Here is a 12,618-nt window from a genome sequence, read left to right as displayed (position 1 = left end):
CTATCATTGAATTTTATACATAGAAACTTATTCCATTAAACGTGTTTTTCCACTCAGTTTACGAGAGAGCAGAAAAGGGACAACTAATTAGGTTATTAAATTTGACCTTGTGAATTTGAAATGTGGATTATGGACTCTTAGGGGTCGTTTGGTATCCAAACAAGTTCAACTGGAATCATAATGATCATGCATGTGCAATTGCTTATATGAGAGTCGTGCAGCCTCAGGTAACACCTAATTTAGTGTAGCACCTGGGTTCTGCCTTCTCATTGTTGAGTTTTGCTTCTGATTTCTCTAAGAGTCTCTAGTTTGTTACCTTCTTCTGTGATTGATCTTTCAGAGACTGAGAATTCTACCTTTTGAACATTGTGGCAAACTTTTTGGACATCTAGAATGCCACCGAAAATTTAAACATTGGGTTAAGCGAGGATAAAATCTAATAATTGCAGTTTAATGGGCATCATTCATGGCTAAAAAAGTAAACTTTTGTCTCGTGCAGGAGCTTTGCTTTATAAAGTTACTTTTGTCTTGAAGAAAAATTAATTTCATTCAAACCAGAAAGCAAAAAGCTTTCTCCTTTGAACCGTCAAAAGTTCCTACATAATTAATCATTCAAGAAAGACTCCCCTAAAGTAATTAATATTTCTGTAAATCTTTTACAGTGTCGCAATCATAGATTAAATATGACTGACTACCTAACATAGTAATAAAGAAGAAGGAAAAAAGTGAAAAGCTTTTACATTCAAACCACATCCTTCTTTCATCTTTCATCGGTCTTGAAAAGTTTTGCTTGCCAATCTACTTTCATTTTAATCTCATTGCTTAGAATTCCATTCATGTAGTGCAGTGTGATTTCGAACATCGATACATCAGAAATATGAAACAAACATAAAAAGTATATGTACTAGTTAATAATTCAAAATATTTAAGAAAATTGTACTCGTCTTCACTGCAATGTATGTTGTAAATATGGTACTTTCAAGTGTCTTCCTAAGCTCAAGCTCGATTGGGTGGCTCTCTATACTCCCCTACTTTCCTGAAAACCAAGTAACATCAACTTTATTAACTATAAAGTTTGTTTTCTTGAAAATAAAAAAGATGGTATAGTATATGTAGCTATAAATAAACCTGTTGTGAATGGCATTTGGTCCAGTAGGCACTCTTCTTTTGCTCACATAATTGAAATTTGGATTTCTTTGAAGATATTGCTTCTCAGCTTCTATTATCTTCCAAACATCTACATGTTTGATTGCTCTAGCACTTACATTTTTGGTGGCAGCCCTAGTTCCTTTCCCTGCTTTCCTGAATAACCAAGTATATACATAAAAGAATTTGACTAATTATATACACTCGCTATGTTACACTTTTAAGTCATCTAAATGTAACTGTGCATTTTTCTACACTATCAGATCATCGAAAAGATTACTACATGCAATTGTCTATAATATATGAGATTACAAAACTTGGAAAATAAGGGAGATCGCAACATGTTTACCTGTTTGGTATGGCATTGATTTGAATTCTTTTGCTCACATAATTAAGGCTCTTTTGAAGATCATACCTTTCAGTTTGTGTTATCTTCCAAAAATCTAAACGATCGATCGTCGTAGCAGTGATTATTTTAGTTTCCTGATTGACTAAAATACCATACAAAATGAGCCACAGTAAACTAAGTAAAACAAGAGCACCCAAGAAAGCCTTCATACCACCCATATATAACTTTCTGTTTTTTAGTACTAATTGGATATATGACCTGCAATGCCCATTTGTTAACTAGCCGCAGATTACTTCGTTAAGTAATTTGGAGTAATTTATACTTTATAGACATGATAACAGAAGAATATATAGGCATTTTTTATGTTGCTCGAATGCTCTTTTATGAAAGACTTCTCTTGGACTTAAGTTGAATATATAATATGGGAAAAGTTAAAGTTCGTTAATGTCCAAAAGCCAAAAAAGAAGGGAACGCTGGAGGAGGTGGGGGTGATAGAGGCGGATTTAGGATTTAAATGTGGTAAGAATTCAACCTTTAAGGTTTTTGCATCGAGCCTGTTGAATTTCTTGAATTATTACTTTCCTCGTTTTAATTTGTTTGTCTGATTTTTGCTCGACACATAGTTTAAGAAAATAAAAACGATTTAAAGAAAAATAAGACAAAACAACCCAGGGGGATTCGAAAGACCTTTGGTTAAGGATGACCGAGTATTTACCACTATACCACAATTCTTGGTACCCATCCGAAATTTTATCATAGCCCGACGTTGGCACTAAGTAAATAAAATGTATATATTTCTCACATATAGATTTGATGTAAACGTATATTTGTTATTAAAGGGGTGCCGACAGTCAAACGGAGGAAAGTAGCTAGGTCATCAAGTTTACAGTAAAGTGAGATTTCTTTTTTCCTTTTTTAAAACTCGATACTATTCATGTTTGTTTAGAGAGAATCATAGTAGCTCAGTTAGTTAACTGATCCATCAAAATTTGATTTTTCACCAATGCGATTTTTCTTCCATTACCTTTACCACCAATTTTGTAAAAAATAAAATAAAATATACTAGTATTGATTTGTCTCTTTATTTTCAAACACGCATTTCCATGCAACTCAATCAATGGGGGACCTTACCTTACTGCTTTATTACGCTAGAAATTGCCACACCCTTAATTACTGGTGTTAACAAAAGTTGTAGGACATAGCAGTACTGACATTAGGAGGCAAGACTTTAAGTTAAATACAAATTAAATTATCAACTTTTAACCCACAATTTAAATTTAACATTTCATGCCCTCATTAAAAAGGTTAACATTAGTAGACACTTTGTCATGATCAGAAGAAAGTAAAAGAGGGTCTTGTTCTTTTTTGCTAGATTTTTTCCCATGGAATTGTGAGATCATAAACAGTTGTTGTGTGTACACATTAATCACAGTACTCCTAATATCCAATTGTGTACTACTCTTATGTCAGATCAAATGATTGAAGAACAAGTCAGAGTCACACTCACACATTCGATAATTTGTTTTCCCTCCTAATTAAACTAATTAACACCTCATATTATTGCATCAACGAATTACATATTGGGTGATTGTATGAGTGTACTTTTGATTATTGAGCTAAACTTTTGAAGTTAAATTATCTTGATGTTAATTTTTTTCAATATGATATTAAAGTTAGATTCACCTTTTATATTTTTAAATAATTTGATACTGAGCATTCATATTATATTATTCACACACCATGTACCATCTTGTTGGAGGTATGAGCTATAATCTCTCTATACAGTTTTCATCTAAAGAATGATTTTTTGAAGTTGATAATGAGTTAAGTTTAAGATTCATTTTAATTTTAATTCACGAGCAATACACGTGTTACAATAGATCGAGCTGCTAGGGACGTACATATATAGCTCTAGCGATAGCGCACGAAATTTTACCAAGCGTATGCAAATTTATAACAGTAATATTTCGCCAATAAACACAATATGAATATTATTATTTTTCGGTAAAACATGTTCATTGGTCAGGCTCACCTATGTGCCTCTGCCACTGCATATATAGTCCCAACACTTAAAGACTTCTTTTTAATGCTCCGTGCAACACTTGATAACCTACTCACGATTCTTTCAATGGCGGATCATGACACAATACTGCAACTCGAGAAAGTTACTGATTTTACGACAAGAGTCCAATAAAAGACAGAACCTTAGAGTAAAATCACCATCTAATAGATATTGTAGGGTTATTTGCACTTTTGTTTCTAAGTTGTGCTAGTTCTTAAATTTTATTCTTAAGGTAAAAATAAAAACAAATATGCGGGATATAAATTTATATTTGTGGATCATAATATTCTTGTTATGTCCTGCATTCTTAAAGAATATGCATGGCTATTTATAAGTTTGATTACTAAGGACAAAAATAAAAGATGAATTCAACCAAAAGATAAATAAACCGTTAACGTATGATAGGATAAAATGTTGAATCAGTGTTTGAGTAGAAAATGTGTGATTTTCCGACCAGCTAGACAGGTGTTACCATCACTACTTTTATTCAGTTTAGAAAAAAGAAGCAAATTCTACTTTGTTGTTTTTGTCCTTCCTATACATTTATTTCTTCTTCCATCTTGTTCTGACTTTGGACCAAATCGCCAATGAAATATTTATAAATTTGAGCAACTACCACTGTACCGCACATGAATTTCTTATAAGGACATCAACACTCACTCCCTGCACGTTAACCAATCACCAAATATTTATAATGAGACCACCAAGAAGAATTGCAATGTAATGGTATGTACTCCTTCATTATTAAAGATTTCATGTTCGAGTTCTTTCGATATCGAGTCGCTTTTGTACTCCCAAAATTGAGACTTTCCGACACGATCCAAATTTAATCGATCTCTAATATGAGTATCAGACATCTAATGAAAAATATATATTATAATAACTACTCACTTGATGAAGGGATCAAATCATAATATCAAATCAAATCCTATATGCACTATATCCGTTTGCCTAAAGATCTTATTATTATTTTATTTCAAATAAGTAGTAGTATTTGTTTATAATATTCTCTCATTATTTTAACTTTAAACTTGATATATAAAATTCAAAATCTGAAAAACTGTTTTTTTACTCCTTAAACTTCAATTATGTTTTCATATTCAAACACACAACTTCAAATTTTTTCTATATCCATTTTCCCATAGATCTTATTTCAAATAAGTAGTAGTATTTGTTTATAAGATTGCCTCACTTCAAACTCGAAATATAAAATTCAACATTTAAAAAATAGATTATTTTAGTTTTCACTCATGAAACTTCAATTATATTTTCATATTCAAACGCACAACTTAATTTTCAAATATTTATTTTATTACTTGACCTTTTTCAAATATCAACCGATTCATGTTCAAAAAACGTCCCACCAAAGATCCTCAAACTGGTCCAAGGGCTCTTAGGTTGGTACTACATCTAAGAGCCCAACTGGTCCAAGATCTCTTTAAATTGTGGACTGGCCTGGCCTGGCCCATAATAAGCAAAAATACTCAACAGTGGGTCCACAAATTAAATAGCAACACGTGGGACTGACTTACAACGTTGTTCCCTCTTCCTTTTATTAAAGAAAAGACGCGTTAGTTTCACGGACCATTTCTTCGACTCTTCAAATGTCGTGCATGTCACCTATTTTAACCTAACAACTCCCCCCTCCTAACCGTAAACATACACTCCTTCACGCGCCAACCTATTTATATACAGTAATTATTAAATAATACGTGACACATTTTCCACTATTTTTTTATAACTTAATTATGATCAATTAGTAAGTAGAATATTTTTTTTATATTAAGTTAATATAAACATGGAATATGAATAAATTCTTAGTTTTTTGCAGATGTTAGCCAAATTCATTGTGTCTTGTTTTTAATTTGCTTTATTAATACTATCTTAACTTTTCCAAAAGCTAAAGCGGTAAGGGGTAGAGTATTTTATTTGCGTTTAGTTAGAGGTATTTGATGATTCTTGAATTCTTTATTCATCATTTATATCTTAGTGATGAGAGAAATTATCTTATATGCATAGAAAGATAACTTATATTGAAATAACTAATTTTAAAATAACTTGTTTTCAACCAAATTGACCCAAAAGACTATATAGGAAATAACACGTGAAAGCTTTCTTAATTAATTGTAAAATTGCACGAAGTCATTTGTGATGTCTGATTCTTGTGATTGTGACAAAAACGGAAAGGTTTTGATAAAATTAGTTACCTAATTTAAATGGAGACTCCTTTTGCCCATTATTTATGTTGTCACTTCACGTACGTTAGCTTCAACTAATAAAGAATAAAGTAAAATAGTTTTCTTCTTTTAAATGATAAAGTAAGATAGTTCGATTTGCCATTTTTATTTTTATTAATATATAATAATGGTGTTTGGGTTAGTTGGTATACTTTAACTAACTCTATAGATTATAATTCAACAACAATGCTAAATGACCAGCAAATTTGATTAGAATTTTGCCAGAAATTTAAAAAATTTATGATATTTTTTTCATTTTAAAATAAACTGATTTTTTTTTATTTTTTAATTAAAACGTATTAAAGTTAAAAGGATAAAAATATTTTAAAAAGTAAAATAATATAGGTAAAATATCATTCTGGGAAAAGTTTCTGGCCATAAGAATTTTTCCTAAATTTTATAGCTTAGTTGATTAGTTATCTGCATTTTATTTTGTTGGTGAACGTTTGATGAACATAATTCCTCCTTCATTTGTTCTTTCTCTGCTCCCAATTTTTTTTTGTTTTTTTAAACACAAGTTGTAGTACAATAAATTAGTGATTTATTTTTAAAAGTTCTCAAATTTGAGTAGAAAACGACAATACTTAAAATCCAAACTAATAAGAAAGAAGTATATAAAAGTTTCATATTCGTTTGCTCTCTTTGGATGTATGTATTTCTTGCCGGTGCTGACATTCTTGTGGTGATTTGAGAAAAAATACATGTTATATGTCGATGTCGGAATGAAGTCAGGGATTTCACTGATTAGATTTAAAATTGATATATATTGATTAAAAAAATAATTTTATCTTTTATGTATATAATATCATTTTTAATGAAAGATGTTCAACCGATCATTCTTTGATGTACATAGCTATGCCAATTGCCAATGCATGTCTCAGCAGATTAATACTTATAAGATTAATTATCATTTGATTTTTTTTTTAAAAAAAAATCCAGTCAATATACCTAAATCAACTTTTTTTAACCTACTGTTTAGCCGTCGTATTAAAATATGAATTTACGATGCTTATTTTCAAAAAATGTGTTCAAAACTTCAAATTCAACATTTGGTGCTATTTTTGTATCGCCTCCGCCCATTCCGTTGAACTTATTACTTGTATTAAACGTAATTACTTCAAAATACTTGTCTTTTTTTTATTTAGAAAAATAAGAGAGGATTACTCCTTTTCATTTTCTAATTTTAATAGTCCTTAATCTAGTAATTGTAGAAAAAGATTATGTGGTGAAGCAAGAGACTGGACTTGTTTATTTTAATTTAAGTATATTAGTTTGAGTAGTCACAATTTATTTTGTAATTTTAAACTTAAAACATGTGTAATGTATTAAAAATATCATATGAATCTTACCGTATTAAACAAATCATGTAAAGAATTAAAATTAAAAATAATAATTTCTCATATAATTACTCAACTAATAGTAATACTTGTTATCTCATACATCAGTTTCCTTATTGAAGTAAGAATAAAGAAAAAATTACGTGAGGTATTAACTATTACTAGTTGAGCGACATATAATAAATCAATCCAATTTAAAAAGTTATCAAATGTAGAAAGATGCGTTGTTTTAAAAAGGGACTAAAATAAAAGCAATATAATTAAATTGAAACGCAACAAAGTATAATTAATGAGAACCAAGAATAAAATAATGTTAATCTCACCAAATTATTCTTTTAGTTAATGTTTTTTTCTAAAAGACCTACATAAGACAAAAGTGAAATTAAAACTTCCTGACCACTTATAAAATAAAGAAAATAAAAAATATTTTTTCCAGAATTTTTATATATATAAATAAAAATATTTATTTGTAAAAATCTCATATAAAAAATTATAAAAAGAAGTTATAAGTGACTCAAACAAATTCTTCCCAAACATAAAAATATAGCTCCAAGTCATTTTTGGTTTCTATAAGATATAATTTCCAACATAGTCCTATTCGATCCCCATCAATTTAAACGTGGTTATTTTCTATCAATGTTAAGTGATGGTTCATTTGACACGAACCGAACTAGTTAAGAACATATTCTCTCAATATATTTTTATTTGTTCATATTTAATTTAACATGTCATTAAACATTAATACTCCAAATATAAGGCTAATATTATTCTAGTTCCTAATTATTAAATTCATCTCATTTATTAAAAATAATAAAAATAAAATACTAAATTGTCTCTTAATTTGTTAATCTGAATAAATGAAAATAAGTATCTATTTTGTACCATAAACATGAAGGAGGGAACAAAATGAGTAATTTAAAAGTAGTATTTTTTTTACCGCTTACTAAAAGCTCCTACTCTTTTTGTTTTTTATCAAATTGAGAGTTACTGAGTAGTAACTCCTACTCGTTCAAATTATAAGTGTCGGAATAACTCGAAGCATGTTTAGAATTTCAAAAGAAAGAAGAGTATAAAGGGGTAAAAAAGTGAGTAGATAATTGAAGCGCGTAGTGGTGAATATTGGTAGGTACATGGCATTTATAAAGTAGGAAAGTTCGTACCCAATACTACTACTACTAATCATCCACAGTCGGAAGCATTTTGTCGTTGACCAACAATCCATCATTTTTAAGGTCTCAACTCAACTATTTTTATACTATAAACTTCTGTTCTCTGCAAAAAAAATTGCTGAACCCCAAAAATTAATACTAAGAATCTGCTAGAGTAGATTTATTTACAGGTGAAAGATGGGAGGATGTGCATCGAAACCTAATGGGTGTGTAGGATTTAAGGGGCGGAAGCTTGTTCGTCGGAAGAAACACAAAGTTAGTAGAAGGAGAAATGTATCGAAGACTCATTCGGCTTCTCAAAATCTCAGTAAGATCGAACCATCTTCTTCAGCTGATCATTCTTACTCTAATCCTGCTTTTCAAGGTATTACTGCATCACTTAGAAATTAATTGAACATTCACTTAGGTAACTATTTGTATCCATGAAGTTCATGGGTTAATGATAACTGGGTTCACAAACAAATATTTATGGAATTTTAATACAATCAATTTGGGTTCGTGGGGGATCCGCCCTATCAGGGTTTCTTGTTGTTGCTATTAGCTTTTAAAGACTTGAGTATTGAAATATGTTTTCTGAGATTTTTTATTTTTTTTTGGTTAGTTTCCAATCTGTTGTGACTAATAGTCAACACCGTAATGGAAATGTTTCTATCTATTTAGTAACATCTTAATTGCTGTAGTTGGAGGCTTATAATAGATCATAACTCGATTTTGTGCCCTCAACAGGAAATGCAGAGTCTTGGTTCGACCCGGAGATGGTGATTGAATCTGACTGTGAGGATGATTTTCATAGTGTTCAAGATGGTAAGTTATCCGCCTCGTTAGAAATTTGTAGTCATTGCATTGTTTGGGCAGGAGGATCTCTAATCAATGTTATATATATGATTTCAAAATGTGCAGTCTTTTCTCAAAATGGATCTTTTTCAACTGGGGTTTCTCCAAGGTTTTCTGATTTTGTGTATCACAATGGCAATGCTGCTTCTGACCTCTCCGAAAAACATGAACAGCCATATGGAAGTCAAGAACCAAGCGTTGTCAAAGAGGGTGTTGTAAAGAAAAACTCTTCAGCAGATTCTCAACTTAAGTCCAATTCTCAAAATGAGATGGATGACCCAAGTCTTAATGATAAAACGCCCCGAAGCATCGATGGTGGTGCTAGGGTTGAAACAGGAATTTTCCACAATTGTGGAAGACAAAATCCGTGTCTGCCTTGTCTTGCCTCTTCGGATGAAAAGAAAAAGTCTCTAAACCCCATCTCACCACGCAGCCGGAAAAAATCATCCCTAACCCAGATGTTATCTTTTAAATGGAGAGAAACAAATTCAAGTTCTGCATTATGTAAGCTCGTTTACCTTGTATATACTGTTAATGAAAGCCAAAGTGTGAAATTGGCTACTTTTCTTGCATAAACCACTTTCGAAATGTTAAAAGGATTTTGAGATTAAAATGTTGGACTGAGATGAGTGTAAATAGAATGACATATTTAGGGTTCATATAGCCGAGGCCAACTTGTTAGGGACTGTGGCATAGTTGTAGCAGCAGCAGTTGTTGTAATCAACCTTTAACTTATGGAATCATATATTAAGAGAATAAACCATTATATTAGGTAATATGCATTAAGTAGAATATAAAGAATGTAGTTATGCTGTTACTTCATCTTGAGTTGATTGTCATATTTGTGACCCACACATAATAGCTGTAACTTGTCTAAGCGTACTTTGAATCATAGACGACAATTGAAGGTGTTGATTGTATCTACATAGTGCTACACGCTACAACTGGATTCACTTTAATTGTTTTATGTTGCTGACTTGTCTGCTTTTCATTCTCCAGTGTCACCAAAGACTGTTCTGCAAAGACCAATAGCTGGTTCTCAAATTCCTTGCAGCCCGTTGGGACGGAAAATGGCAAACTGCTGGTCATCCGTTGAGCCAAATACTTTCAAGATCCGTGGTAAAAATTTCTTCAGGTAAGAGAATACTACTGATGAGGGACTCCATCTGTGAGATAATTTTTTTTTTCTAAACAAGATCTGTGACATATGACTATAATAGGCATTTCTCCGACTCTGTCCATTTCTTTCTCGAGTATATTCCAAGTTTATTTTGCTCAATTGAATATTAAGTTCAATCCCTCTAAATTCTTTGACAGGGATAAGAAGAAAGACTTTGCTTTAAACTGTGCTGCATTTTATCCTTTTGGTGCTGATGTATTCTTATCACCACGGAAAATTGATCATATTGCACGTTTTGTGGAACTTCCAGCCATCGATTCATCCAGTGAAGTTCCATCCATTCTTGTTGTAAATCTTCAGGTATTGGGATGCCACTATTTTTTTCTTCACATTGTTATATCAGTGTATACTTCAAAACACTGTTGAAGTATATTGTCTCATATTTGATGCACAATCATATCTTCCTCAGATATTAGATTTATTTTTATTGCTCAGATTCGGCATTTAAAACCTACCCCAGATAAGATGCTGGCAGTATTTTTTATTGGAGAATTCATACTACTAATGATTTGCATTCCCCAAACAATGATTGACTGTTCTTACATCTCAGATACCGTTGTACCCTCCTGCAATCTTCCAAAATGAATATGATGGAGAAGGGATGAATTTTGTTCTCTACTTCAAACTTTCAGAAAATTACTCAAAGGAAATGCCAGTCCAGTTTCAAGAAAATCTCCAGGTATGATGGTGAATTTTCTTTACATGACTTCATTTTGTGATTTCTTTATGAGTAACACTTAGCAAGATTACCTCTTCCTGTAACCAGATAGGAGTATATTTGATTTTACTGTGTACATACATAATTTTCTCATTTTATATAAATTGCTGATTCGTTATTCCTTTTCTTGCTATCTGTGGGACAGAGGTTAATACATGATGAAACAGAGAAGATCAAAGGCTTTCCCAGGGATACAAATGCACCCTTCAGGGAAAGATTGAAATTCTTGGGCCGAGTTGTAAACACAGAGGATCTTCAATTAAGTGCAGCTGAGAAGAAACTCTTGAATGCATACAACGAAAAGCCTGTGCTCTCACGTCCTCAACATGAATTTTATTTGGTACGTTAATCTAGAAACTCAGTACAGCTAGCATCATTACAGTTTTTTCTTATGACTTGGTTATATCTAGCCTCTGAAAATAGCAAACTCTGAATCCCCACCTTCATGAGATCAGCGGTGGAACTAGAATTTAAAGCTTATTCTGAATTCTAAAGTCTTTAAGTTATTGGTTTCTAAATTAATAATTTGGAAATATTCAATGGATTTTTAAGACTAATACAAAGTTCGAACCAATGGGTTTGGCCGAACCTCTAGCCAATACTCTCCCTCTGCCCCTGCATGAGTAAAAGATGATATGTTGTACATTGCATATAAACGACATCACCTTCTAACTTCTACGGAAACAAACTTCCACCAGAAATTCCGAGCACTTCTTGGTTTCAATATTACTTATCAAAGAACAAAAGTGAGCACTGAACCAAAGTGCCAAGAGGCATCCATTGTCAAGAAATTAAAATATATAGTAGTAAAATTTTCTGACAAAGCGGTGTCTCTTAACACCCCTTTGATCAACGTTGGTCTGCCCCTGGTTGTGGTGCCTGGACAAAAGAATATTCAAACAAATCTTTCCAATCACATTTTCTTGATGCATATAGATTGACAGCTTATACTTTTTACCTTTTTATAAGGATAATCACTCCTTTTGTGTACAAACATTCATGTATTTGGCACGTAAAATCAAACATATTTCCTTCGTGTTCATACTGAAATTTTTAATGTTGGCTATTGCAGGGAGAAAACTATTTAGAGATAGATTTGGACATTCATAGATTCAATTACCTCGCAAGAAAAGGAGTGGAATCATTTAAAGACAGATTGAAAAATTGTGTTCTTGACTTTGGTCTGACAATTCAGGTAGCTATTAACATTTCTAAGTTCGGATTTGATTACCTCTTGAGACTTGTATCTGATATTACTTGGTAAAATGTGGTGCAGGGAAACAAGGCAGAGGATTTACCAGAAAATATATTGTGTTGTATTAGAATGAATGAGATCGACTACGCCAAGTATCACCAACTTGGCTTCTAAACCATGGCATACTCAAATATTATAGGGAATTGTATCTTCCCTTGTATTAAATTAAATTTCCATCTGAAATGTATATCCATAGGCCATTTTTGGGTCCTATCCTGTAATGTAATGCTAACGCAGTGAAAGAAGAAGAATATTTCTTCAATATTTGGTGTTACAGATCCCATATTGTAGCATTTTGGAGACATGTTCATGAAGATTTTGCTTACTAGAT

The 12,618-nt window shown here is 31.7% G+C and overlaps 2 protein-coding genes across 3 annotated transcripts; one reads left to right on the top strand and one right to left on the bottom strand.

Annotated features, from left to right (window-relative positions):
- Positions 1-901: 901 nt before the first annotated feature.
- Positions 902-1,726, bottom strand: LOC125811100 (uncharacterized). Its single transcript, XM_049490593.1, has 3 exons — positions 1,496-1,726; positions 1,129-1,302; positions 902-1,036 (listed from the first exon to the last, which is right to left on the bottom strand). The coding sequence occupies exons 1-3, from the start codon at positions 1,711-1,713 to the stop codon at positions 997-999; spliced, it is 432 nt and encodes a 143-aa protein (XP_049346550.1). The 5' UTR covers positions 1,714-1,726; the 3' UTR covers positions 902-996.
- A 6,631-nt stretch (positions 1,727-8,357) lies between these two features.
- On the top strand, positions 8,358-12,617 carry LOC125811112 (uncharacterized). 2 transcript variants are annotated; one of them, XM_049490606.1, is made up of 9 exons: positions 8,358-8,664; positions 9,027-9,104; positions 9,201-9,638; positions 10,134-10,269; positions 10,452-10,614; positions 10,865-10,993; positions 11,178-11,372; positions 12,105-12,227; positions 12,309-12,617. In XM_049490606.1, the coding sequence occupies exons 1-9, from the start codon at positions 8,478-8,480 to the stop codon at positions 12,399-12,401; spliced, it is 1,542 nt and encodes a 513-aa protein (XP_049346563.1). In that variant the 5' UTR covers positions 8,358-8,477; the 3' UTR covers positions 12,402-12,617. The 2 variants fall into 2 exon arrangements, with proteins under 2 accessions (XP_049346563.1, XP_049346564.1); XM_049490607.1 differs by having other exon boundaries at positions 8,460-8,607.
- The last annotated feature ends 1 nt before the right edge of the window (position 12,618 follows it).

This window comes from Solanum verrucosum, unplaced genomic scaffold, assembly GCF_900185275.1.
Source record: "Solanum verrucosum unplaced genomic scaffold, falcon-dt-bn FXZP01000032.1, whole genome shotgun sequence".
Classification (NCBI taxonomy): Eukaryota; Viridiplantae; Streptophyta; class Magnoliopsida; order Solanales; family Solanaceae; genus Solanum; species Solanum verrucosum.
This window is presented reverse-complemented; position numbering and strand designations above follow the sequence as displayed.